Source organism: Motacilla alba, chromosome 7, assembly GCF_015832195.1.
Source record: "Motacilla alba alba isolate MOTALB_02 chromosome 7, Motacilla_alba_V1.0_pri, whole genome shotgun sequence".
In the NCBI taxonomy this organism is placed as follows: Eukaryota; Metazoa; Chordata; class Aves; order Passeriformes; family Motacillidae; genus Motacilla; species Motacilla alba.
Window position 1 is genome coordinate 38,196,692 of NC_052022.1, and position 26,337 is coordinate 38,223,028.

The 26,337-nt window shown below is 50.0% G+C and overlaps 1 protein-coding gene across 2 annotated transcripts; it reads left to right on the plus strand.

Moving 5' to 3' along the window:
• The first annotated feature begins 877 nt into the window (after positions 1 to 877).
• Positions 878 to 25,653, plus strand: COL6A2 (collagen type VI alpha 2 chain). Of its 2 annotated transcripts, none has more exons than XM_038143039.1 (28): positions 878 to 1,130; positions 5,187 to 5,324; positions 6,009 to 6,607; positions 7,068 to 7,088; positions 7,740 to 7,805; positions 8,211 to 8,264; positions 8,346 to 8,390; positions 8,564 to 8,590; positions 8,918 to 8,944; positions 9,055 to 9,099; positions 10,406 to 10,459; positions 10,868 to 10,930; positions 11,190 to 11,252; positions 11,746 to 11,835; positions 12,635 to 12,697; positions 13,078 to 13,140; positions 13,265 to 13,327; positions 13,795 to 13,857; positions 14,278 to 14,328; positions 14,676 to 14,711; positions 15,148 to 15,210; positions 15,453 to 15,515; positions 15,711 to 15,746; positions 15,969 to 16,014; positions 16,140 to 16,292; positions 16,464 to 16,916; positions 17,198 to 17,236; positions 19,896 to 24,251. In XM_038143039.1, exons 2-28 carry the CDS (start codon positions 5,216 to 5,218, stop codon positions 20,189 to 20,191), a joined length of 2,751 nt encoding a protein of 916 aa, XP_037998967.1. In that variant the 5' UTR covers positions 878 to 1,130; positions 5,187 to 5,215; the 3' UTR covers positions 20,192 to 24,251. The 2 variants fall into 2 exon arrangements, with proteins under 2 accessions (XP_037998967.1, XP_037998965.1); XM_038143037.1 differs by lacking the exon at positions 19,896 to 24,251 and adding an exon at positions 24,264 to 25,653 and having other exon boundaries at positions 879 to 1,130.
• The last annotated feature ends 684 nt before the right edge of the window (positions 25,654 to 26,337 follow it).

A 26,337-nucleotide genomic window follows, 5' to 3' on the forward strand; every position in this document is an offset into this window, starting at 1 on the left:
GCAAAAGCTGGACGCCTCCTCTCCACTAAAGAAGCTCCAGAAGAAAAGGGACAAACCCATTCAGAGCTTCAGGAGGGTCCCTGGAAAGCAACAGCCTCACAAAATCCTTCTTTTGCTCTTCAAAACAAAGTGGTTGCTCAAGGAACAACAGGCGGTGTTCCTGAAAGTCATTGGTGTTCTCCATATTTTTTGTTCAGACATTTGCCCCTATTTTTTATTTAGCAGAGCTAAAAATACCTTGTGAATTTAAAAGCAATTTAAAAAAATTCTACAACAACAAAGTCCTTGAGCTCAAGGAGTGTTTGGACAACGCTTTCAGGCACATGATGTGATTTTTGGTGCTGTTCTGTGTAGAGCCAGGTGCTGTACTCAATGATCCTTGTGAGCCCCTTCCAACTCAGGATATTCCCCGATTCCATGAATCTATGAACCCAAATCCAGAAATTAATTAATAGAAACTGGTAATACTCAGTCTTGGCTGGCTCTGAGGAAGACGTGCATATTTGCAAGGGCAATGATTCCACGACTCTGGGCAAGCTGCTCTTTTTTCAAATGTTCTTGTTTTCATTTGTTCCACTTGGGACACGTTACTAGGATGGAAAGAGGAGCAGGACAGCAGGGAGGAAAAAAGAGAAAGACTATTTGATGGTATAAATAAAGATGTGGGGCAGCAATGCCAACCCCGAAAAGGGGCCTCTCATCATGGAAAAATGAGACTTCTTCCAGTTCGCAAAGTCAAACAAAGATGCCTTCAGTTCCAGAGGGGACAACCTCGACCCAGCCCACTCCGAGCCGCGTGGGAGCAGAGGGGAGGGGACCCTGCCAGGTCTCGGTAGACCCACAGTGACTCTCCGTGGATGTTCGGAGCTACTGCAAACGAGACTGCCGATTTTGGAGGAGGAGGAACTCGGAGGGCAGTTCCAGACGGCCGGGGAGTAGCAGGACTGGGCTGGAGACGCCTCCGCTGCTCCTCCCGGTCACTCATCCCGCACATCCCAGCACCCAGAGCTCGGAGCCACCCTCCAGCCGGGGATGCGGGAGCCTTCCTGACACCGGCCACTCCACAGAGCCCTTTTTCCTTACGTTGCAGAGGGATTTGGGGGCGAAGTTTTGATGACCTAATTTTCCAGGTAGGCAGACTTTTTCACTCCGAGGACAGGGGTTCTGTGGCTACTTTCTGGTGGAGCTCCAGCCGGGAATAACAGAAATCAGTCTGAAATTTCAGCCTGTGCCTGCTGCTGTTTACTGGCTTTCCAGCTAGGTGTCTATTTCACATTTAGATCGTACCTGCTATAAGAGAATATAAATTTTTCCTTTACTTTGAGGTCTTGGCTAGTTTGGGTGTTTTGCCAAGGTTTTGGGGCTTTTTTCCCAGGTGTAAGTAGTGTGGGCCACAAACTGCCAGGGCTACAGGTCTAGAAAATCGCTCATTTGAAGCGGGTGGATTAGTTCAGCAGCTGCAGTGAAGTGATAGCAGAAGGGCAGAGAACTGCTCTGCTGTGTGATTTCCTCTTGAGTGTTGGGATTTCGGAAGATATGATTTAGACTCACCTGTGACCCCTGTCTCCTATTTATGCTGAATTACATCAGCACAAGCTCCCCTATTTTGGGAGGTGGCAGCACATTTAGGAATGCCTGGGAATTCATTGCACTTGGTGGCAGGGGTTTCCTCCCCTCAGCCTTCCTGCAGACCAGGCTTTCCCCGGCTGATATCCCTGGATAATTCTGTTGAAATACCTGGAGAAGATCTGGAGTCTGTAGCTGAAACCTCTCCCATGGGTGCTCTGCCCAGGGATGAAAATTACAAGGCAAGTTTGCGTAGTGGCTGCAACCAGCACTGAAATTCCCTCCTTATGCAGCATGCAAACCACAGCCCCACAAACAGGAAGGAAGACGAGGTGCATTTATAAGAGTTTTGCTCCAAATGGGACATATTTTTCTTTTCTAGTTTCATTTATAAAACATCTGAGTGGAGAAAATGCTGCATGCGCAAGCGAGTGACACCACAGGCATTGCATGCTGGGCATGGCCATGGATAATGCTGGGACTGAGCAGCAGGGAGGCTTCAAACTTTATTCTGAATATTTTAGCACAGCCAGCATAACTCTGCTTTCTTGAGAGGAATGCAATTTGTGTAGCTTTAAATTTATGTGGCTTTAGATAAGTTCATTGAAGGGAGTGTTAGCTTAGAGAGAAGAGCATCTCGATTTTTGCGAATTTGCGGAACAGTTTGGTCAGTTACAATGGGTTTTCTGGTGTCTCTGGAGGAGACATGCACAGTGCACCAGGGGGAACTTCAGTAATATCAATGTGTAGGATAAAGCAGACCATAGCTCTGCCTGGCCAGGTGCATGAGGTGACATTTCCACTGCACTGGGATCTGCTCAAAGTAATAATTGGGATTTGCACTAAGATGTGAGAGTGCAAATAACCAGATATAATTTGCACATTTGAGCCACCACAAGTAAATTGTTTGCCATAATATCACTTTTGGTTCAGTTGTTCATGCTGGAAGAGAAGCAAGCAGAGAGCTTGGGTCCTCCTGTGAGGCCACTCTTTTGCAGGGCTCTGTCTAGATAAATCCATATATTTTCAGTTATGTGCATAACAGCCAGGTCATCTGGGATCTCCGTGTGGGACCAGCAAAGACTATGAATTTTTCTGCACCTGAGGTAGGAGCACAGACCCTCATTTAGGGAGAATGGTGCAAAACAGTGCCCTCAAAAAATTTTCAGAGAATCCCCTGCTTGAGATTCCCTATTGCTTTTCCCTTGTGTGCATGGTGAAAGAGGTGATACACTCAAAAATACAAATACTGAGAGAAGGCCTCATAGGAACAAAGGTCCTGCTCTGGCAGAGAGAGAAAAGTCAAGGAAGAACAGGATGGGCAGACCCAAGTATTCAGGCATTATGAGTCAGCTCCCAGTTTGCTATTTGCACTAGTTTTTTTAACTGTTTGTGTTCAAAAATTGCATTCAACATACAGAAAACAGTTAGTCTGAAATACTGGTGAAATCTGAGGTTTCTATCTCAGCATCTTTCAGTGGCAGGTGGAACTTTAAATCAAATATCAAATGTTACGGGGTTTGCAAGAGCATCACAACAGCTGGTGGTGCTCTGAGGATGACAAAATGGGCGGCATTGCCCACTTCAGCCTTGGTCGCTCCTGAGGTGGGTACTGGAGCTCCCAACAGCCCATTTTGCACTGTGCACTGTGTATCAAGGGGGGTTAATACCAGACGGGAAGCTGGGAGAGCTCAGGGTGCAGAACGGGATAGGGGAGATGGTGCAAGAGGACCCCAGGGAAGTGAGTTGTGTCTTGTGTTTTCAGGAGTCGCTTTACTGCCTCGTTGTTCTGCCCATTGAGCATCCAAGGCTGTGGTGCTTCGCTGACCCAGTCCCAGGCCCCAGGGGCTCTGGGCAGGAGCCGTCCTGTGCCAGAGCTGGCCCTGGTTGCCCGTGCAGGCCAACTGCTCTGCTCTACAGTGCCTTCCCACCCACACACACACAGAGGGAAAGAAGGAGGGAAAGAGGGAGGTGGTTAAACCCAGCATGCAGTGATGAGTCAGACACTTGGCCAGTGCTCCCAGCCTCTCCAAAAGTTAACGTCTCCATCTTCCTCAGCTAAAGGCTGGCTCTAAAATGGTGCTGTCTGAAGTCTCAAAGCTGTTGTGTCCTACAAAAGATCAGGATCTCCTGCAGCTCTGCTTTATGAAGGGCAAACAAAACAAGGAGAGCCTGCAGAAGGCTTAGAGAGGTGAAATCTTGATCTTAACTAAAACACCGGTTTAGCCTGAAAGTGTTTTATCCCTACCACACCACTTTTATTCTCTGCAACACAATAGAAGTTTAGCCACACTGGCTTGTGTGGGATGTCATAGAATCACAGAATTGTTTGGGTTGGAAGGAAGCTGAAATTCCATTCCCTGCCATGGGCAGGGGCACCTTCCACTAGACCAGGTTTCCCCAAGCCCCATCCAAGCTGGCCTTGGACACTTTCAGGGATGGGGCAGCTTCTCTTGGCAACCTGTGCCAGGGCTTCCGCACCCTCACAGGGAGCAATTTCTTCCCAATACACCACATAACGCTGCCCTCTGGCAATGGGAAGCCATTTTCCCCTGTTCTATCACTCCAGGCTCTTGTCCAAAGTCCCTCTCCAGCTCTCTTGTTGCCCCTTTTGGTATCAGCCAGTGCTGTAAGGTCACCCCAGATCCTTTCCTTTTCTAGCCTGAAGAATCCAAATTCTTTCATAAGCTCAAACCCTAGTGTAGAGGAGGGCTGACACTGTTGTAGGGTCTCAGCAGCACTGACACCTACCTTTCCAGCATAAACCAGTTTGCAGAAGCCTGTGCTGCACTGCAGCCGGCGCTGTAAACTGGAAGGGGACGTGTCCCATCAGGCAAGAGCTAGGGCACCATGTGGAGAGAGGTCTCAAGGGATGCCAGGGAGGGCTGAGTTGCCTGTATTCTTCAGTAATGCTGTTCCTCAGTCAGCTATGGCAGAACTCAGCTGCATTGCTCACTTGCCCTCCCCCTGCATTGCCATTGCCACCAAATGCATGCTCAGTGTCCCTTCAAGCCTTGGACTCTTCCAAAACTTACCCCCCAAAAAAAAACAAAACCAAAAACCATTCAAGAAAGAAACTGTCTTTTTGGACTGGATTCGGGTCTTTTTTTTCATAACAGACATCCCACATGCCCCTTTTTGATTAGTGTTGAGTTGGCTACCATGCAGAGAAGCATCTCTGGGCCACCACAGGGCCATGTTGATTGGTTCTGGGGTCCTCTAGACACAAAGGTGAGCCTCTCCCCTTCCTCCATATTCCACAAATGTGACAAGTGTTGCTTGACTGTTGCCTGAGAATATCCTTTCTAATCCCACGTACCTTTGAACGCTTCCATACATTCCTAAGAACTTTTCAGACCAGATCTCTAACTCTTCTGCTGCTTTAAATTGTCGTAACCGTACATGAAATAAACTCCCACATGCAGCTGGACCTTGGAGGCATGGTGATGGGTTGAGCACTGAAGATGTGCATTTCTTCAAGAGATTTTTTTTAGTTGTCCCTTCACTCTGTGGCGAGTGAAAGGGAGCATTTACAGGGAGCATTGGCTGGCTTTGTGTCATGCCAGCACAGTCAGGAGATTGTGCATCATGTTTAACATGTAACCTGTGTTTTCCCACAGGCATCTGAATATCCTGAGGGGCCGCTGAGATGTTTGGACAAGCCTTGTTTCCCACTCTCCTTTGTGTGGCTCTAGTTCCTCTCCATGCTGCTCAGCTTGATGTGGATGGTGGAGATGTCAGTCCTACCTCCTGTGCAGGTATTAACCAAATTATTTGGGTTACCTTAAGGGGGAAGCAATTTTAACAAAAACAATGCTCAGTTGTAGAACCTGCTTGCCAGGACCTGACACTGGGACATTCCACCTCCCCTGGCCCTTAGCACTCCTGTGGTAACAATCCATCTGTTGGGAACACCATCCTTCACCCAAAATCACGTTTCCAGGTTTGCTTTGGTGTGCAGAGAGCTAGAGATGGAAAGAGCTGGGGTCTGCCAGTGGTGTTCTCTCCCAGCAAGTGCAGTAACAATCACCAGTCAGTCTCCAGCAGTCAGCTCTCTATCTGATGCCAGAGAATTGTTCACTTTAAATCTGGTGATTTCCTCACTTTTCAGTTACACTGCAGAGGTGATTTACGGGTCCAGCCTGACTCTTACCAAAAAAAGCAAGATTTTCAAGATTGATTTAGTACTGAGCAGTGCTGGATTAATGGTTGGACTTGATAATCTTAGAGGTCTTTTCCAACCTTAATTATTCTGTGATTCTATAGCAGATCTTAGAAGTTGTGGTCACTGGGGAACCACCTGACCCAAACACAAGTGTCACTTCTAGAGCTAGGTGGGACTTGCGCATTTCCCGGCATCACACTTGGTCCAGGTGTCTGGGGGACAGCAAAGGGGATGCGTGAAGTGCTCTGACATGTTCTGAATAAATGTCCCCATGCAGAAAAAAGGAACTGCCCCATCAATGTCTACTTCATCATTGACACCTCAGAGAGTGTTGCTCTGCAGACTGTGCCCATCCAGAGCCTCGTGGACCAAATAAAGCGGTTCATCCCCATGTTCATCGATAAACTGGAGAGCGAGCTCTATCAGAATCAAGTCTACATCACCTGGCAGTTTGGTGGGCTCCATTACTCAGATGTGGTAGAAATTTACAGCCCTTTGACAAGCAGCAAAGACATTTACCTGCCCAGGCTGTCTGCCATCAATTACCTGGGCCGGGGCACCTTCACAGACTGTGCAATCTCCAATATGACCCAGCAGATCCAGACCCAGATGGCCAACGGCGTGAACTTCGCAGTGGTCATCACCGACGGCCATGTAACAGGCAGCCCCTGTGGGGGGATGAAGATACAGGCTGAGAGGGCACGAGACATGGGCATCAAGCTGTTTGCGGTGGCCCCCAGTGAGAAGGTGTACGAGCAGGGTCTGCGGGAGATCGCCAACCTGCCGCATGAGCTGTACCGCAACAACTATGCCATCACCCAGAGGGACACCCTGGAGATCGATGTCAACACCATCGACAGGATCATCCAGGCTATGGTAGGTGCAAGGAGGGGAACAGGGGGCACAAGAGGAGCAGTTCACAGATGAGGGATGCTTTCCCTTCTGTTGGCTTTTGGAGATAACCTCTCTTGGGGAAAGTGGAGCCTTTTTCTGGTACTTAGCCAGGATGCCTTGGTTTGCATCTCCGTTTCCCAGCATGTCTGGGCAGGTTGCCACCCTAGTCCTGGCTCTTGGTGAAGACCAGGCCATACCCTAGCCTGCTCCTCATCCAGGGGCGTGTGGAAGAGTGTGCCACTCTGAAACACGTGCTCACCATCAGCATTGTCTTTGAGACTCCAGCTGTGAGGCACTGTTATCAGGGGCTCTCCAGAGGGCATCTTTACAGCCAGGGGACCTTTACCACCTCCTCTCCCTTACCACCAAGGGTGAGCTGCTGTCTCCCCCATGGGACTGAGCACCTTAACTGATCTTCTTCCTCCTGTTCTCTCCTTTGCAGAAACACGAAGCCTACGGCGAGGTGAGTGAGCAGCATCTCTGTGCCTTTGCCACATGACAGGTTCAATTTGCCCTAGTTAGAGCAGACCAGCACACACCCCAGGACAGCATGGACCTGCATGGGATGGGTCCCTGCCCACCTGTGGATCAGGGCAGAGTCTAGAGACACATTCCCTTATCCAGGCATTGTAATGGCACACTGGACTCCCCCCCTGCCTCCCCCTCACCTGCAGTGGGTTCTGGTCAATGGAATAAACTAATTTCTTCACTTTGGAGGCACATTACATAAGTGGTGCCCCTGCTGAAGCTCCTGCCTGGCTGGTACCACAGGGGCAGGGTTTGGCAGACAGAGGTTGTGCAGGGGATGCTCCAAAGAACATGCTAGTCCCACAATGACTGCAGATGAGCAAGCCCCCACCACCTCTAACACTTGGCAGTCTTGTTCTTCCAGTCTGGGCCCAGAGCCAAGCTATAATGAACATGCTTATGGCAACTTTCCACTCTTAATTTACAGGAAGCACTTCTTTATGTGCTTGTTGCTGCTTCAGCCCTGATCCAATAGATTTTTGCCCTGAGTTGATGGGGAGAGGAATGTGGAGAGCTGTGGGTGCAGAGCGGAGCTGAGTTTGGGATGCACACTGTCAGTACCTCAGTTTAATTTCTTGTATTTCAGTGCTACAAGATGAGCTGCCTGGAGATTGCAGGGCCACCCGGTCCCAAGGGATACCGAGGGCAGAAGGTAAGTTACTCTTAGCTGTGGGAAAGGCAATAATGCCCCTGCCTGCCATAACCGCTGCAGGATGCCCTAGACCTCACCTCAGCTGCCTTCTCAGGTAGCACCCAGCTGGGAAATGCCCCCCCAGCATCTGTCTTGGCCCTGAGAGACACAGTCAGAACTGGTGTGCCCATGTCTGTGCCAAGGCTGATGCACTGCCAGCCTTGCAGAGAGACACTGGAGCACCTGAGGACACCAGGACTGAGGCGGGAGTTGTCGCTGAGTTCCCCACTCTCAGAGCAGAGCTCTCACATGCACAAGGGTGTCCCACTCTCCTGCTCCAGCTCTATGTGCTCTGATCTCCTAGAAACTGCCATTTTCTCAATCAGCACCTAGCCTGGACTTATTCTGGGTTTTTCCTTTCCTTAGGGTGCAAAGGGGAACATGGGTGAGCCAGGTTCCCCCGGACTGAAGGGACGACAGGTGAGTTGTGGAAAATCCTCCCCTCAGTTTGCTACATCTCTGATGACCTCAAGCTAACTCTCCGTGCCTTCCTCCCCGAAGGGCGACCCAGGTATTGAAGGTCCGATCGGATACCCTGGTCCCAAGGTAAGAATTGCTTAGCTGATGGCTGAGCTCTTTGCATTCCCTGATTTTTGGTAAAGCAAGGGAAACTTTACTTCTCCCTCACACCTGCCCATTTCCCACCCCAGACCTCTGTGCTCAGCTCCTGCTGACTGCCCAGGCACTAACACAGGGATTTTTTTTTTCCCTTTGTCCAGGGTGTCCCAGGGCTGAAAGGAGAGAAGGTGAGAAAGAAGAGACGAAGAGACGGAATGGCTGGCTGGCACTTGGCAGGGACCACGCTCCTTTCTGATGCACAGAGAGATTAGCTGTGATGGGGAAGGATAGCAACTCTATTAACGTGTAATTGTGGACCTGGGGAGGGATTTCCAAGGGCATTGCAAAGCCTGTCTCCTCCTTCAGGCTTTGATCACAGTCTGGTGAAGTGGGATTTGGTTTAGGATGTAAATGGAGGGCGAGAGGCAGGTGTCGGGGATGGGGACTGAAGCGGGGGGGAGGGGTGTTGGGGGATGTCTGTCAATGTCTGACTTCCTGTCCTCTTCTTCTCCCAGGGAGAAATTGGATCTGATGGACGGAGGGTAAGAAAGAACATTTTCTAACTTGCATGTTTTTCCAGCTCCCAAACCCTTGGAATGTGTGTTAATAGATCCCTCTTCTTTTTTTTCTTTTTTTTTTCCCATGATCCAAGGGTGCCCCTGGCTTGGCAGGAAGGAATGGCACAGATGGACAGAAGGTAACTGGGAACCCTGGGAGCACCCTGTAATGTCGCTGCTGCTGTTCCATTTCTTTACCCTCTCTCATCCCCACAGGCTGTTTAGTTTCTTCTCTCCCACATGCTGGCTTTCTGTTCCAGCTGAAGTTCCTGTGATCTTATCTGTACATTATTCTGCATGTCCTATAGAAATGCGTGAAGTAATTCAGGTCACAGGAATGAATGTCAGAATATGCTGAGTTGGAAGGGACCCACAACGATCAAGTCCAATTCACACAGGACACCCCAACAGTCCCACCCTGTGCCTGAGAGAGTTGTCCAAACTATTCTTGAGCTGTGGCAGGACTGGGGCTGTGATCACTTCCCTGGGGAGCCTGTCCAGTGCCCCACCACCCTCTGGAGGAAGAACTTTTTCCTAATATCCAGCCTAAATCCCCCACACAGCTCCATGCCATCAAGTGTCGTCCCTCAGTCAGCAAGCTCTCTGCAGGACCTGGATGTGTGACCCAGTCTGTGCTCCTGGTGATAAGGTGATAAGTGCAGATAATTTGGGTGTAGATACCTTATCCTGAGTGTTAGTGAACCCTACAGGACACCGACACAGAAAGCTTCACAGAAATTTGGTTTTCAGGGCAGTTTGTCACTTCATCTCTAAACCACAGCTTGTATTAGGTATTAAAGCCCTAAAGACAAATTCAAAGGCCTCACAGCAAAGTCCCTGGCTTTGTCCACTGGCCAGCACACCCTGGCTTTGCGCTGTTTCCTATACCCAGCCCCCAGTGTATCTGTGGATAATAACAGTTATTCCCACTCCTCAAGTGCTGCTGAAGCTCTAAAACATCCTTCAGTCCTCCCCACTCTAAAACACTAAAGCCCTTCAGCTCCCCTCAGCCTCTGTCTCAGAGCTGTCTCAGCACTGTCTCAGTGACAGAGCTGTTTTGGGACACAGAGAGAGGCAGTCCCTTGTCTCACGGTGTCTGTCAGGCAGTGGTTGCTGCACACCTGAGCTGCTCTGATGGGAGAGGCATGAGAGAGGAGCAGCACAACCCTGAACATGAGTGACTGCCAAATCCAGCCTCAAGGGACATTCCCATCTCTCAGGGTACACTCATGGGATGAGCCTGCCTGATTTCCTTTAGTCTGCTTTCTTCTTCTCCTCCACTTTTTTCTCTGTTCAAGGAATACACTTGCTATTTATTCTCTAGCTGTTGACAGATAGGGTCAGCAGATGATGCTGACATTATTAACTGTCAGCAAGAAAAGCTGTGCTTTCCCTTCAGCCACCTATAACTTCTCAGTCTTTTCCTTTTGAATGTAATCTCTCCAGGGCAGGCTGGGGAGAATTGGACCACCAGGATGCAAGGGTGACCCTGGTGACAAGGTAGGAATGCTTTACTCTTTCACCAGCACATCAGTTATGTAGCTGCTGAGTGAGCTACATAGGTAGAAGGATGGCCAACAAGAGGTTACTGGTCCATTTTCCTACTGGCTGTATAATCTGATCCCAGACCTGGGATCCCTGGAATGGGGACCATGGTTTGATTTTTCTGTGCCTCCTTTCCATGGACAAGCAAGCTGGGAGGCCCCAGTGTCCCTTCCCTTCACATAGGGAGGAGAAATTGTCCCTTTCATCAACATTAGCAACAAGCAAAAATGACTTTAGCCTCTAGAGCAACTTTCTAAGCACTGGCTTAGAAATGTTACTTGATTAAAAAGTTTTATTTGATTTACTCTGAGTGGAAGTGTTCCCAATGTGAAGTGGGTGGTTCTTTGTCATTTCCCTCCACAGGGCCCTGATGGTTACCCAGGAGATGCAGGAGACCAAGGAGAAAGAGGAGATGCAGGCATGAAGGTACAAGTGCAGAGTGTGGGCAGAGGCAGCCAGTGGGGACAGCTAAACACCATTCCCCATATTTATATATATATATATATATATATATATATCTCACAAATCCTTTACTGCTTATGGAGCTCATAGGCTTTGGGGTGTGGATTTCATCACCAGGCACAGGAGCTGAGGGAAGGGCCTTGCTGGCCTTGCTCCTTGAGCTACTTGTGGTACAATGTGCTGGTGAGGCAGGCAATGACCATTGGCTCTCTGGCTGTTTCAGGGGGATCCTGGCCGGCCTGGTCGCAGTGGACCCCTGGGGCCCCCAGGAGAAAAAGGAAGCCCGGTAGGTTCATGCTGCATTCAAATGTCTCCAGGGTTTTACTGTGGTCTGTGCATAAAATAACAGAATGGTTAATCACAGAATGGTTTGGGCTGCAAGGGACATTAAAGCTCATCCAGTCCCACCCCCTGCCATGGGCAGGGACACCTTCCACTAGCCCAGGTTGCTCCAAGCCCTGTCCAGTCTGGCCTGGAACACTTTCAGGGATGGGGCAGCCACAGCCCCTCTGGCTTTGGGCAGGACTGCACAGATGCTGTAAGGAACAGCTGACAAGCCTGTTGTCAGATGATGGAGGGAAGGTGACACAGGAGCACTCTGCTCCAAGGCTGGAGCCCCTGCTCATGTCATGTGGGCATGCTGGGTGTGTGGAAGCAGAACCTGGGTGCTCATACACGTTTCTGCTCGAGGAGGACTGCTTGGCACAGGATAGAAATGGGACGTGTGTGCACACCTTGACCTCTCTTCCAACAAACTGTATTTCTTTTTCTTCTCCAAGGGACTTCCAGGCAACCCTGGAGCTCAAGGGCCTGCCGGAACCAAGGGAAGGAAGGGTGAAGTGGGACCTCCTGGACCCAAAGGAGAGGCTGTAAGTGGCTGAATAGATCCCTGGACATTGGGCACACTGCAGGAACCTGAGACAGATTAATGGATGAGTGCTGAGAAACTCTCTTGTCCTGCTTTGTGCATCCCAAAAGATGTGCAGATGCTGATCTCCTTGTCTCTCCCATCCTCACAGAGCAGAACTCCCATAATCCTAAGCCTGATGTTAACCATTCACCTTAGAGAAGCATCCTGTGTTCCCACATAACCACACAGCCCTGGCCTCTGTGGATGCTCAGGGACACTTTGGTTGTACTCTGGCAAGTTTCCCAAACCTCTGGCTCCTTGGAGGATCTCAAAGAGTCAGGATCTGGTGGTCATTATGGCAGAGCTCTGTGAAAAGGGTAGTGTCACATATCAGTGGTGTCACACAGGCCCAAGTTAATATGATGGGGCACTGCAAATTCTGGGGAGTGGGTTGGAGAGGATGATCCCTGGCACAGCTCCACGAGCACCAAGGGGCTAGAACCCAGCCAGCCTGTCCCCTTGTGCAAGATCCTGTGGGGAAAGCAACACTGGATGAGCTGGAAGTAAATAATAGTCTTTAACCCTGAGGGAATGAACCAGGTATGTTTGTGGTCACTGTGGTGAAACAACAGTCTGGCTGTTGTTTCCCAAAAGGAAGCATGGGCATCTCTGCTCCCCTGCTGCTGGGAACACACTTGCTTAGTGGGCAGGTGTACATCTCAGAGGGAGGAGGGAGGGCAGCCAGGGGTCACTTCCCACGTGACATCCATCCTTTCACCCCATTTCACCCCATTTATGTGACTTCTGTGTCTGCCAAGGGGCGTCGGGGAGATCCAGGGACGAAAGGCAGCAAAGGCACTCCTGGAAGCATAGGAGAAAGGGTGAGTGAAGCAACTGCCCAGATTATTGCAAATAAGTCCCAAATGTATAGGACTGGGGGGTGTGTGATGTGCTGCGGCCCAGCCATGCGGTGTCCATGCAGTGTCTGTGCAGCACCAGAGCTGGGAATGCAGATCCCACTGTGCTGTGCTCCAATTGTGCTACTGGCACCAGGTACAGCCTCCTCCTCCAGGGTTTGGTCCAGAGAGGGGATGAAGGACAGCAAACCTCAAGGTTGAGAGACACATTCAGAGGGCACACTGCCCGGACACTGTTTCAAACCAAGAAACACCAGATTTGAGAAGGGCATCATGGAGCACTGCCATGCACACAGATAGCATTGGAGACATCCCTGACCAGGAATATCTTTCCCTTCTCACAGGGAGATCCTGGACCAGAGGGTACTCGTGGTCTGCCGGGTGAGGTTGGAAACAAAGGAGCCAGGGTAAGCATGGAGCAAGGCTTGGTGACAGCCAGGAGGAAGGGGGAGCACTGGTGCCATCCAGGGCAGCTTGCCTGCCTTTCCTCCTCATGCACTGTGTGTAATTGTGTCTTTCTTTGCTGTGCAGGGAGAACAAGGACTACCAGGACCCCGAGGACCTTCAGGTGCTGTGGGAGAGCCAGGGAGGATAGTAAGTCACACTTGGGCATATGTGTGACCATGCCCTCCTTCTGTGGTGAGAACTTGCCCTGCTGACACAAGCTGCCTGCCCTGTGTCTCCCAAGGAGAACCTGCACGACCTTCTCTCAGGGAGGCTCAAAAATCGAGTGTTCCCATGACAATGTGGACGGGATCTCTGGAGTGGGTGGGTCACTGGGGAGAGAGAGGATGGGACTCCACAAGCACCTATTTGTCCTGGGTCTGTGCTTAGTCCATCATGCCACAGTGGCAGTAGTGCTGTGACATCCAGGTGGCTCTATGGGACATGGGAACCCCACTGCTTAGACAGTCACTGCCACAGTAAACTCACCAGCAAGGGAGATGGTCCTGCAGCATCATCTTGAGAGCTGGTTTCTCCAGCACGATGCCCTGCGTGCCAGGGGGCAGCAGGGAGCATCCCCACTCACTTCCTGCCTTCTCCCCAAATCTGTCCTGCAGGGATCACGTGGGGACCCTGGTGACTTGGGCCCAAGAGGTGATGCTGGACCGCCAGGACCAAAGGTAAAGCTCAGGAATAAACCTCTACATTTGGAAAGGCAGATTTGGGTTCCTATTTACTTATTTATTATTTAAAAAAAAAAGGCAGTTTTCACAGCAGAAACTTGTGTGCCCCAAAAACAGAATCAGACCTGAGCCTCCCTATGGGGCAGAGATGTAGGTCTTTCTCTGACCAAGGCAGCTCTGATTACACTCCTCACTCTGAGCAAATTCAGGGGCATCCCTGGCACATAACATCCCCAAGACCCTCCAAATCCTTGCTCTGCAAAGCTGTTCCCAGTGCTTCAGGGCCAGCTGCAGAAGCTTTGGCTCCTGGTGCTGTCTCACACCCAGAGAAGATGAGAATGGCTGTAACTGTCACAGACAGAAGCAGGTCAGAGGGGCCAGGTTTGGTACCTCACAAGTCTTTTTTTTCTACCAAAGGGTGACAGAGGCAGGCCTGGCTTTAGCTACCCTGGACCCAGAGGACCTCAGGTACGTATTCCTCATCCAGCACATGAGGAGATCTTTTTGAGTGGATGTTGCTGTTGGATCTGAGCTGACTGAGAAAACAGGGAAGGAGGAAGAAAAATGTTCAGGGTCACAGATGTGTGGAGCCTGTGAAGGAGAAAGGGGGTTCAACACCAGGACTGAACCTGGCCACAGTCCATCAGGTGCTGGGGACCCCAGCTCCAATCATGGTGATGGTCCCTCAAGCATCAGCCTGAAGCTACAACTGCTCTTCAGGTTTTTGCCCCTCACTGCAATCTTTGGGTGTACTGATGCACAGTGTGGGGCCAGTCCTGGACAGCTGCTAACCTCTTCTTCCTCTCCTTTTGCAGGGTGACAAGGGTGAGAAGGGGCAGCCAGGACCCAAGGTGAGTGGGCTTGTCTCCATCACCTGCTTTTTGTACTGACTGGAATGCCAAGGAGTGGTCTCCCAGCCCCCTGGGTTAATGGCTAAGGAGCCAGCCCTGACAGCAACTGCCATGGATGTTCCTGAAGCTGGGGCCTGATTATATCTCCCAAGCCCATCTCCTTTTGAAATCATATGAAAAATGTGTTGCAGAGCTTCTGTTTTGGGGTTTTTTTGCTTGTTTGTTTGGTTTTGGTTTTTTGTTTGGTTGGTTGGTTTTGGTTGTTTTTTTGTTGTTGTTAATGCCTGTATAAACACTGTTTGCTGTGCTCTGAGCTGCTGTTTTAGAGGATGCTCTCCCAGGCCAGGCAGGCATGTGTTTGTGATGCAGCAGAGTCTCTGCCTGAGCACACCCAGATGTGCTCCATGCTGGATCTATTTCTCCTTCCATCGAGCAGGGAGGAAGAGGTGAGCTTGGACTAAAAGGAGTACAAGGGACCAAAGGAGAGAAGGGGGAGCCGGTAAGTAGACTCCTGTACTGTCCCAGGGTCAGCGTCTCCCTCCCACATCGCTGCCATGTGTGCTCAGGATGACACTGCCGCTGTCTGCCTGGTCCCTGTCCCCAAGCTCACTTGTGGCAGGCTGGTGACTGTGCTTAGCAGGGCTGGGCCTGACCAGGGGGTCAGGAGGGGCCCTGAACACCAGGGACTTCATTACCAACATTGCCCAGGAAATATTTGACTCTTCTTTACTTCTTCCCCAGGGTGATCCTGGCCCAGGAGGAGAGCCTGGACAGCGTGGTCCACCTGGTGAAGCAGGTCCTGAGGTACAGTCCCATGGCATTGTGTCTGAGCAGATGCTGTTGGAGGGGACACAGCTGCCAGATGTGTCCATTGGCTCACAGTGGGCCTTCTCATTCCCCTTCCACAAAAAGACACATTTTTGATGGCTCTGATATCTAGTTCCCAGAAAAAGAACTCTCGGGAAAATTGTGCCTGAAATCCCTGTGCTCTTCTTACAGGGGACCCCTGGCCCACCAGGAGATCCTGGTCTGACTGTAAGTAACCCCTGCTACTCTTCCTCCTGGGGCAATCATGGCTTTTCCGTGCACAGCCCAAGAACAAAAATAGGACATCAGATCGTGCTGTTGCCTGGCAGAGGTGTCCTGTGGCTTCCCATGGGAACCAGGGAAAGAGGGGAGAGGGCTGGCTGGGTGGGAAGGGAAAGGGGAGCTTTTGCTTTAGAGGGAAGCATTCATCCTGTACCACTTTCCTGGCAGGACTGCGATGTGATGACCTACGTGCGAGAGACGTGCGGGTGCTGTGGTGAGCTGACATCACCTCTCCCCAGAGAAGGGGAACAACCACATGAAGGATTGGGACAGGGGGTCACCAGAAGGTTCCCAGCATCACTGACCCCTGTGTTTCCCTCCCCCTGCCCCTCTTCCCAGACTGTGAGAAGCGCTGCGGTGCCCTGGACATCATGTTCGTTATTGACAGCTCCGAGAGTATCGGCTACACCAACTTCACCCTGGAGAAGAATTTTGTCATCAATGTGGTCAGCAGGCTGGGATCTATTGCTAAGGACCCCAAGTCACAGACAGGTCTGGACTCTGTGGGGACACAGCGGGGCATGGGGAAAGGAAAAGGGTCTTGGATCCTTTTAAACTCAATCGTTATTTTCCATGTCTTTCCAGACCAATTGGACAGCTCTTTGAGTCTCTCCACTTTTTCCCAAGGATGCAAAGCCAAGTAATGTGACACTTTTTTGGCAGGTGCCCGTGTTGGGGTGGTACAGTACAGTCACGAGGGGACTTTTGAAGCCATCAAGCTTGATGATGAGCGCATTGATTCTCTGTCGAGCTTCAAGGAAGCGGTGAAGCGCCTGGAGTGGATTGCTGGAGGCACCTGGACACCATCTGCCCTTCAGTTTGCCTACAACAAGCTCATCAAGGAAAGCAGGAGAAAGAAAGCCCAAGTGTTCGCTGTGGTGATCACAGATGGGCGCTACGACCCCCGGGATGACGACAAGAACCTCGGGGCTCTTTGTGGTAGAGATGTGGTGGTCAACACCATCGGCATAGGAGACATGTTTGACCAGCCAGAGCAGAGTGAGACCCTGGTCTCCATTGCCTGCAACGAACCCCAACGAGTCCAAAAGATGAGGCTCTTCTCAGACCTAGTGGCAGAGGAGTTCATTGACAAGATGGAGGATGTGCTCTGCCCAGGTCTGTCCCTGTCTTTGCATGGAGCTGGAGTTTTGAACCCCAGGGTTTGGGGAAGGGGGCAGAGATGTGTCCCAGTAAGGTGGCCAGCAGCTGTGTCATCCATAGTGGGGTGTGACCTTAGCCCTGAAAAGTCCTTCCTCAGATACAGACCAACCTTTTGAGGCAGTCCTTTGGTCCTTGGTGTTCCTTGTAAGAGACCTTGTCCTGCCATTCTGACTGTGCAAACTGTGAAAGGGGATGGCAACACATGGCTCATTTTTCCGTGTTTCTTTTGCTTCCAGATCCACAGGTCGTCTGCCCCGAGCTGCCCTGTCAGACAGGTAAACATTACAAGTAGCTTCATGCCATTTGCACAGAATCTGGGGGGAGACTGCACGACGCTCTGCAGTAGGAGAGGGGGGTGCAACCCAGTTCAATCCCTTTGGAAGGCAGGAGTTTGGGAAATAGTGTTACTTTACATTAGGAGAGGCTCCAGGGTTTCATCTCCTGCTCTTTTCCTGTCTCTGAGTTCTCTGCACAGGTAGGTATGAGTGCACTGTGTGAGTGCACCAGTGTGGCTCATCCCTGATATTTCTTCCCATCCAAATTCCTGGGAGTCCCCAGGTTTTGACCTCCAAACTCAAGTCAAAATCTCCTTGCTAAACACCCACTTACATGATCTTTTTAGCAGAATGCTCCTTGGGAGTGACAGGCAGAGCAGATATTAGGGATCAGTTGGAAAATGGCAATGTAGTGGACCTAAAGCTTTGGCTTCTCTAATGCTGGCTGTATTAATTAACAATTAACGCAGGGTGTTGTATTAAAGGAAAAGACAGTAAGGATCCTCTAATGCTCTGTGTGCTGAAGGTAGCTTTACTGGCTCACATTTTACTTTTTAGGGGCAGATATGCATCCCAAATTCCTAGAGATCCTGTCTGTCTGAATCCCAGTGTCTGTTTAAATACTATAGATGAACTCTGTGCTGATACATAAAGTTTATAGAGGGCCACAGTTTTGACTGTTCTGCAGTTTTTATCTCTTCTTTTGCCATGAATGTTTTTGTGGCAGTCCTCAGCTTCAACTGAGCCTTATGCAGAATATCAAATTTCATTTTTAAGTAAGCCCCTTTGTTTCTATGCAAAGGAAAGGAAAACTGGTCCCAGAATGCACAGAAATCCAAACAAAATCGATAATTATTCCTGTTTAAAATATCTTGCTGGTATTGTGAGTATTTGCACCTGGCCATGCTGGGGACACAGTGTGCAACCGTGATGTTGAGCTTCTCTGCTTTGTCCTTTGAGGAGCTTTGCTTGCAAATCTGTGCACAAGGAGGTGAAATCCCCAGGCCACACTGGTGATTGCTCAGGTGTCTTCAAAGGTTTTGGTCTTTGCAGCCTTCCCATTTCCGAGGAACACAAGCAGTGGCACACTTGTTTCTCCCGGGCTTGGGCCATCAAAGCCCTGCAAAGCAGGGCAAAGGTGTCAATCCTTTCCTTGTAGTGCAGCTGGGTGTTCCTGTTCCTGATGCAAGGTGAGAACAGTTTGCTGGTGCCTGGCAGCCCTGGGAACCAGAACAGGAATGGCTTGAGGAGGCATCTGAGGGGGTTCCCTCTTGGGTGAATCCCTTAAGCCATGCCATACACAAGCCAGGCTAAGTGAGGGCAAGACCTGCGCCCCAGAGAACTTGGCAGGTAGAGTGATGTGGCTGGGTAAGGTTGACCTCCTGTCAAAGTGCCCTTTCAGCGTGGACAAAAGTTGTTCTAGGTCTGGTAGATGAAATTTTACGTAATAGGTTCAGGAGTCTTTGGGCAAGGAGCCTCCCACACAACACGCTGGCTGGTCCGTGCTGCGCTGCTGTCATCGTTTAGAAGGATGTGCAGTCGTCACACTTCCCTAGTGGCAAGGGAACATGTTGGATGGGATGGGACATAAGGCACATGACAAGGCCTGGGGCTTCTCTGGTTCTCTCAGAACATCCCATGAGCTCGTGCCAGTTCCCATGCAGTTCCTCTGGGTGGAGACGGTGCCCTTCAGAGGGAATGTGAATGAGCCAGTGCACATCCAATGCGTGTGTTGCGGACTGCCCAGACAGACAGGTCAGGGAGGCAGCTAAACCAGCCCTGTTCTTGGCCCCATGGCTCAGTGTGGTGGTTCTGACACTTGGAGGGGCAAATCAACTGCCCCAGCTTCAGCCTGGGTAATGCCAGCAGAGCACAGGCAGGGACAGGTACCACATAGAGCCTGTCTTCCCCCCATGCTGCCTCAGGGCTTTACCTGAGATTTTCCCATTTTCAGCACAGCCCATTGTCTCTCATCAGTTACTGCTGTGCTAACAGGATGTTGGAGGGTTGAATGCTGAGCAAATCTGAACTAATCACTTGCTTCATAGAAACCGCATGACGTCCTGAGAGGCTCTTGCTAACCGATGCAAAAGGCTTTGCTTTGAGCTTTGGGGTTTTATTCATTGTTAAATTCAGCACAGCCAGGTGCAGACAGAGGCTCTCAGGGTTCTGACAAGCCCAGACACCACATGACTTTGACTGCAGTCACTGCCCTGAGGCTGAGGGCCAGGCAAGGAGGTCACATAATGCTGTCCCTTAGACGTCTTTCTGCCTTAAAGCATCATGTGGGCAGTTTGCACATAGCACAGTCCTAAGCTACATGATGGGTGAACCCCATCTGCAGAAGGAAGTGGCCTTTTTCCTGAGCACTGCTCCTTCTCCATCATGCCTATGCTGGATCAGTAGGAACTGGGGAGTTTAGGTTCTGTGTAATTTGCTGGAGTCACTCAGTTGATGTGTGAAAGATTTCAGGGCAAATCTCATGGTACCTTAGACACAAATGGCAGAAAGATTCAAAATCTGGCTTTGGTCTTTACTTTCCTGTCCTCGTTAGCTCTGTTCTTCTCTGGTACAGTGCAAGTAGGAAAGCCAGGTAGCTTTCAGAGACACAGCCATTGCTAGCAAGCCCTGAAAATATTCTTTTGACGCTCACTTGCAGATGACAGGAACCCTGGGAGTGTAAACCCACTTATTTTCCACCCCATGGAAGAGGGAGTCAACATAGATTTCCCCAGCACCATACACTCGATCGCCCAGTTCCTAAACTCCACGCGGGAATCCCGGGACCCCAGCATGTACACCCAGCTGGTGGCCACTTTGGCCTTTACTGCCGAAAAAGCCAAGTTTGCCACTGGAAATGAGCGGCAAGAGTGGATGGACTTGTTCATTGATACCTTCAAAATGGTGCACAGTGAGATTGTGGGGGACCCAGAGACTGTGCTAGGGCTGTGCTGAGACCTCTCTTGGGGTCACATGGAGATGGAGGCTGAGTGGAGGTGGAACTCATCACTCCCGTGTGGCAGAGGGGACAGCACAGGGGGAAGATGCTTTTAGTTCAGGAGAGACAGAGGCAGTGGAATGGCTTGGTTGCACTCAGCTGGGGACAGGACACAAGGAGCAATTCCCTCCAGCTTGGCCACCATGGTGGCTTTCCCCAGCAATGTCAAGGAATGCTCTTGCACTGCCTGCTGCTTTTTTGCCAAGAGCCTAATGATGCATTTTCCCCATGCCTTCCTGCGCGTGTCCTTGCGGACCCCCTCCAAAGCATCTTCTGCATCCTCTCTCTCAGTTACCACGGGCTCTCTCTGGGTCCTGCAAGGCTGACTAAGCAAGGTGAATTCCTGCTCCCCACAGGTGCATTCCTGACTCTGTGGAACCCCTTGTGGGCAGCTGGGGGTGTGAAAGGAAGGAGCAAGCAGGATGGGAGAGGGAGCAACCCTCCCTTTCTATAGGGAGCGCTGTCACCTGGGCAGTGCTTCTCTCAGAAGCTTTGTGGGCTCCCCTGGTCTTTTTCTCTGCTTGTGCATTTGTGTTTCCTCTGTCATAATCCACAACATGTACCTGTCCTTATACAAAAGGCAGAAATTCTATCATGTGAGGCCAGGTGGTCCAAAGCAAAACTCCTTGACTGATGTGAGTTGCTTAAAAGCAAGCCTGACGTAGTAGAGCCTACTCAATCCACACCCAGTGCTGCTTTGGCTCAGAGACTGCAGACCCACCACCTGCACTGCAGGTATGTGTGTTTAGACAAGGCCTGGTATCTCCATCCGCTCAGCTACCCCTGGTTGCACAAAGTCAGGCGGGCCAGTGCCATTCCCACCTCCAGTTTTACTGCTCTCAGTCTCTACTTAGAGGTAGTGGGATTTCGTGTGGACACAGGAGTAGAAGCGCTTACTCTGACTGACATGGTATTATTGCAATAAAGTATACTGAGCAAATGTCATATTTAATGGGTTGAAGGGAGATATGCCATCTTCAGGAATGTGGCTGTAATATTTCCAGGTGTAAAAAGTGGAGCCAGTTGCCAAGCTCAGCCTTTGGAATTGCCCGCTTTGCACTTACTGCAATGCTCCCCCAAGGTTTCAGCACTTTTTCCTCCCAGGGACAAGTTGCTCAGAGAACTCTACTGCTATCAGTGCAGAATAGAGGGAAAAGAGTTCTGAGGGCTTTCCATGATGTACTCTGTGTGGTAGGTGAAAGCAAAAAGATCAGCCTCTGCCTGACTCTGGTCATAATTCACATATTCCAGATAGTTTGGGCAAAGCCAAACTCCCTATTCTCTTTTGATTCTTTACTGCAAAATTAGTGTGACTTAGCCTGCTGGGATGCAGGATTGAACTCAGAGTAGTTAAGCTGCTCCAGCCATGATGCCAGAGGAAAAGCTCCCAAACCCCGCTGATTGGAAAAGATTTCAGAGCTGGGATATTTTGCCGAACAAATAGAGAACTGGGGAAGATTTCAGCTAAGGGGGTGTTGATTTTATTTAATTTCATCACACAGTGGCCATTTATTCCTAGCAAAACATTAGAAACCAAGTTTTTTACCTCTCAAAAGCCTTCAGCTCTTTAGAGGTGGAGAGAGGGAGAGAATGTCTCTTTGCATGAGGAGTATTTGTACTTGTTCTTGTTCTTGTTCTTGTTCTTGTTAGAGGCAAATGGGTGAAGGAGTGGTTTTTTTTGAGCATAATCCTAGCTAATCCCTCTGATAAAACCAGATGGATTTCATCACAGTAGCAGTTCCTTCAGTGAAGCTCTTGGGCAAAGTAAGGACAGATAAGGAGCTGTGTAAAGGCTGGTCCATGCCTCCCCAAAGACAGGAGGGGCTGGGAAAGGAGGAAACCCCAGAAAGGTCTTGGACATCAGTCCCCACCTCACTTTCATTTCCACTGTCAACACTGGGAAAGAATAGAGGAAATACAAGTTCCTCAGGTTTTAGAAGAAGCAGGAAGGTGATGTGAATGGGTGGGGTTTCTCTGCACCCACTAATGGCAGAAAAATCAATGAAAAAGAAAAATCCATTTCTGATTATTTCTGTTGCCTTCATTAGACATCTCGCCTGTGAGCTACAGGCATTCATGATCCACATGAAAAGGACTAAGGCACTAGTTAAAAGCACAACAGCATTGGTTGGCCTAATTCATGGTGGTGCCTTTGAGAGCTTCTCTTCCAGTTAGGATGAGAGTCTTGCAGTAGGAAAGAGTGCTCAGGTCCTCAGCCTCTCAGAAATAGGAAGCTGCAACCAGAGCCTGACACTGAACAGGACAAACCCAAGGCTTTGCTGCCTCACATTCCCTTGAGTTAACTCATATGTAAAGGCACCTTATCAAACACTGGGAAGCAGCCTCCTCCAGCTGTGAGGGCTGAGCAGCGAGCCTGGGGAATGCTCCTATCAGATGTGCACTATGCTCTCACTGAAGCTCCATGGAGTGATGCTGCCCTCTGCTTGGCCAGAAGTTCTTCAGGCTTTCTTGTCATCTTAAAAAATACGTGGGCAGGCCTTGGGGGAGGCTGTTAACACTGTCCCAACACAACACACAGCCCCTGCTCCCACCTGCTTTCACAGACCCTCACATAGGGTTGCTCTGTGTGGTTGCAAGGGGGATTCCTTCCTGCCTTTCCCCCTCCACGGTTGCTCAGAGCAGCTGAGGACCAGGAGTGCAAGTGCTGCCAAGGAGAGGTATCCTTGTGGCAGCAGTGCCTGCATACCAGGAACTGCAGCATCAACATGCCTTTACACAACATTTCTCACAGAAGTTTGGGCAGAGGTGAGTATGCACCTTTATTGCTTTAAAAGAGGGGAGGTAACAAGTGAGAGGACAAAAGGAAATGGTTGCACCAGGGGAGATTTAGATTGGGTATTAGGGAAAATTTCTTCACTGAAAGGGTGGTCAGGCACTGCAACAGGCTGCCCAAGGAAACAGTGGAGTCATCATCCATGAAAGTGTTCAAAAAAACGTGATGTGGTGCTTAGGGATACGGCTTAGAGGTTAACACAATAGTGGTGAGTTAATGGCTGGACTTGAGGGTCTCAGAGGGCTTTTCTAACCATTCAGAATCTGTGAGTCCCCAGTTCTGTGCTGAACCCAGACATAAGCACTGTTCAGCACTAGGGAAACTCTTTGTCAGGCTGGATTCACTCATAGTGTGGAAATTCAATCTAAGGTTACACTCCTACCCCCAAGGTTACCCCTTGTTGCCAGAAATGGATGCTCAAGGTGGGGCTGCTCCAGAAGCTCCCATTCTTTGCCAGGGATGCAACACAACATGGCAGCATCTTCGGGACTTCACTCTTTCAAGATTCAGTCTCAGACACACAGAACTGCTTGAGAGTGCTATGGGCATTGCCCTGCTGCCAGCTCAAGAGGAACTCAGAGGAACACTGAATGCAATGCACATAACTACAGAAAAGGGAGGAAATAATGGTCCCTATCAGCTGACTCAAAAGATAGCTACTTTCTTCTACTTTTTATTTTTTCCTGAGTTTATTCACTGCATATATTCATATATACTTTATGGTTAGACTGGGCTTGGAGCAACCTGGTCTACTGGAAGGTGTCCCTGCCCATGGCAGGGGGGGTTGGAACAAGATGAACCTTAAGGTTCCCTCCAACTCAAACTATTCTGAGATTCTCTGATTCTATGATTTTATGATAAGAGTAACTCTTGACAGTAAACCACTCTCATGAAGTAACTTCAGAGGTTTGCAGGTACTGTTTGCCATTAATCTCTGGATATTCCTCTCACAAATAAAAGCTGGAAATTGATGTAGGGCAGTGGGCATAATTGTGGGACTGAAATGCACAAACCTGTCTAACTTCACAAGGGTCAGTCCCAGAATTAACATTCATTAAATGCACAGTAGCTGAGGGCATCAAAAGCAAAACTCCTACATTTCAAGCTGTAAAGACAGGCTTTGGTAGTGAGGTTGGGCTGGTCCTTCTTTGGACAAGGATGCACAGAGGCAACTCCAACCCAAATTATCCTGTAGTCTTCTCATCCTCCCAGCTCCTGTCTTCTTCCCCCTGCAGAGCTTGCTGTAGCCCAGTGCACCCAGCGCCCCGTTGACGTTGTGTTCTTGCTGGATGGCTCAGAAAGGATCGGGGAGCAGAACTTCCAGAGTGCCCACCGCTTTGTGGAGGATGTGGCCCGTCAGCTGACGCTGGCCCGGAGCAACAGCGACCACATGAATGCCCGGATCGCACTGCTGCAATACGGCAGTGAGCAGGACCAGAACGTGGTCTTCCCACTGACCCACAACCTCACTGAGATCTCTGATGCCCTGGCACAGATCAAGTACCTGGACTCGTCCTCCAACATTGGGTCAGGCATCATCCACGCCATCAACAACATCGTGCTCAGCCCAGGCAACGGGCAGCGACTTGCCCGGCGCAATGCCGAGCTCTCCTTTGTCTTCATCACTGACGGCATCACGGGAAGCAAGAACCTGGAGGAGGCCATCAATTCCATGAAGAAGCAAGATGTCATGCCCACGGTGGTGGCTCTGGGGAGTGATGTGGACATGGATGTCCTGCTGAAGCTTGGCCTTGGGGATCGGGCAGCCATCTTCCGGGAGAAGGACTATGACAGCCTCTCCCAGCCCAGCTTCTTTGACAGGTTCATTCGGTGGATTTGTTAAAAGAAGGGCACACACACAATCCTTCTCTCACTGATATACACACCCCTGATATTACCTGTTGTATTTTCTTCCCCCTGTATGTTTGCTGGCCCTGAAGACTTGCCCTCTGGGTCCTCCTTTCTAACCAAAATCCAGAGCTCTTTATTGATTTTCATGATGAAGAGTCATGTATCTTACATTTATGGTGCTAATTAAAACCCAGATCAAAGCAGGATACAGAGCCATATGAAGTACTTCTGTAAAGCTTTGCACACACCGAGCCTTGCACACACCAAACCATGACTTGTGTACATACTGTAATTCTAGGAGGGCTTATCAGAGATGCAAGAAACCTTTCCAGTGTAGCAGGACTAATGAATAACTCAGATTCTCAATATCTCTCACTGCCTCTTGCCCCTCCTTTCTGGGAACAGCAGGATGGTGTGAGAGGTTTTGCTGCCTTCCACAGGCACTCCTTTGGGGGGCTTGTCTATCTTAAATTTTGCAAATCATCTCTAAGATCTTTATTTTCCTGTGGGCCATACCTGCCTTGATTCCTTCTGTTCTTCTGCCCTTCGTCAGAACCTGCTCATCTACTACTGCACCCAGAATTTCAGCTGAGAGGGGCAGCATGACTCCCAGCATCAACAATATACTGGACCGCCACCAGAGCTGCCTCCCAGTCATCCCAGTATGCTCAAAGCATCCCTGGTACCTTCCTCCCTCCAGTATCTGCTGAGCAATGCCCAGATTTGAACTCGAATTGTGCTGTCTGCAAAAATAAACAAACCTTTTCCAACCTATCCTGAAAAAGCCTCTTTTTTTTCTGTAGCTGTGGGGTGTGGAGACCCTGGGGGGCATCCTCTAGGTTAGGGAGACACAAGAAGCTTCCCTCAAAAAAAGCTGTTAAGAGCCCATTGGCTCCTTCCCCTGTTCCCATGTCTGTTCCTGTGTCCCCGAGCCACTCCCTCCCTATTCCCTGATTGGCCCTTATCTTTGTACGCCCCAAAACCAGGGTCACCCCCGGGGTCCCTCGGGAGAGAAACCTGAACCCTCTATGTGGATGTGCCTGGGACCTGAACATGTTACCGCGCGGCTGAATTAAACATCTGTGGATATTATGCAAAGGCCCTTTTTGCTTCCTTACCCTGGACTTTACTAGCAGCTATTCAGGCTGCAACAATGGGGATTTTAAAAATTATTTTTAGTGAGCAGCTGATTCTCCTGGTTTCAAGCTGGTAAATCCAAATAATCATGGAATCACAGAATGGTGTGGGTTGGGACAGAACTGAAAGATCATCTCACTCCACTCCTCCTGCCATGGGCAGGGACACGGATTGCTCCAAGCACTGGTCTTGAACACTTCCAGCTGTTCATGTACCTCATCTGTTCGTGGGAGAATCCCTCTGCCATGGTGAGCTTTTTCCTATAAATTATTATCATGGCATGGAGGATGGCAGCCCACATAATTACAGCATCCCCGACTG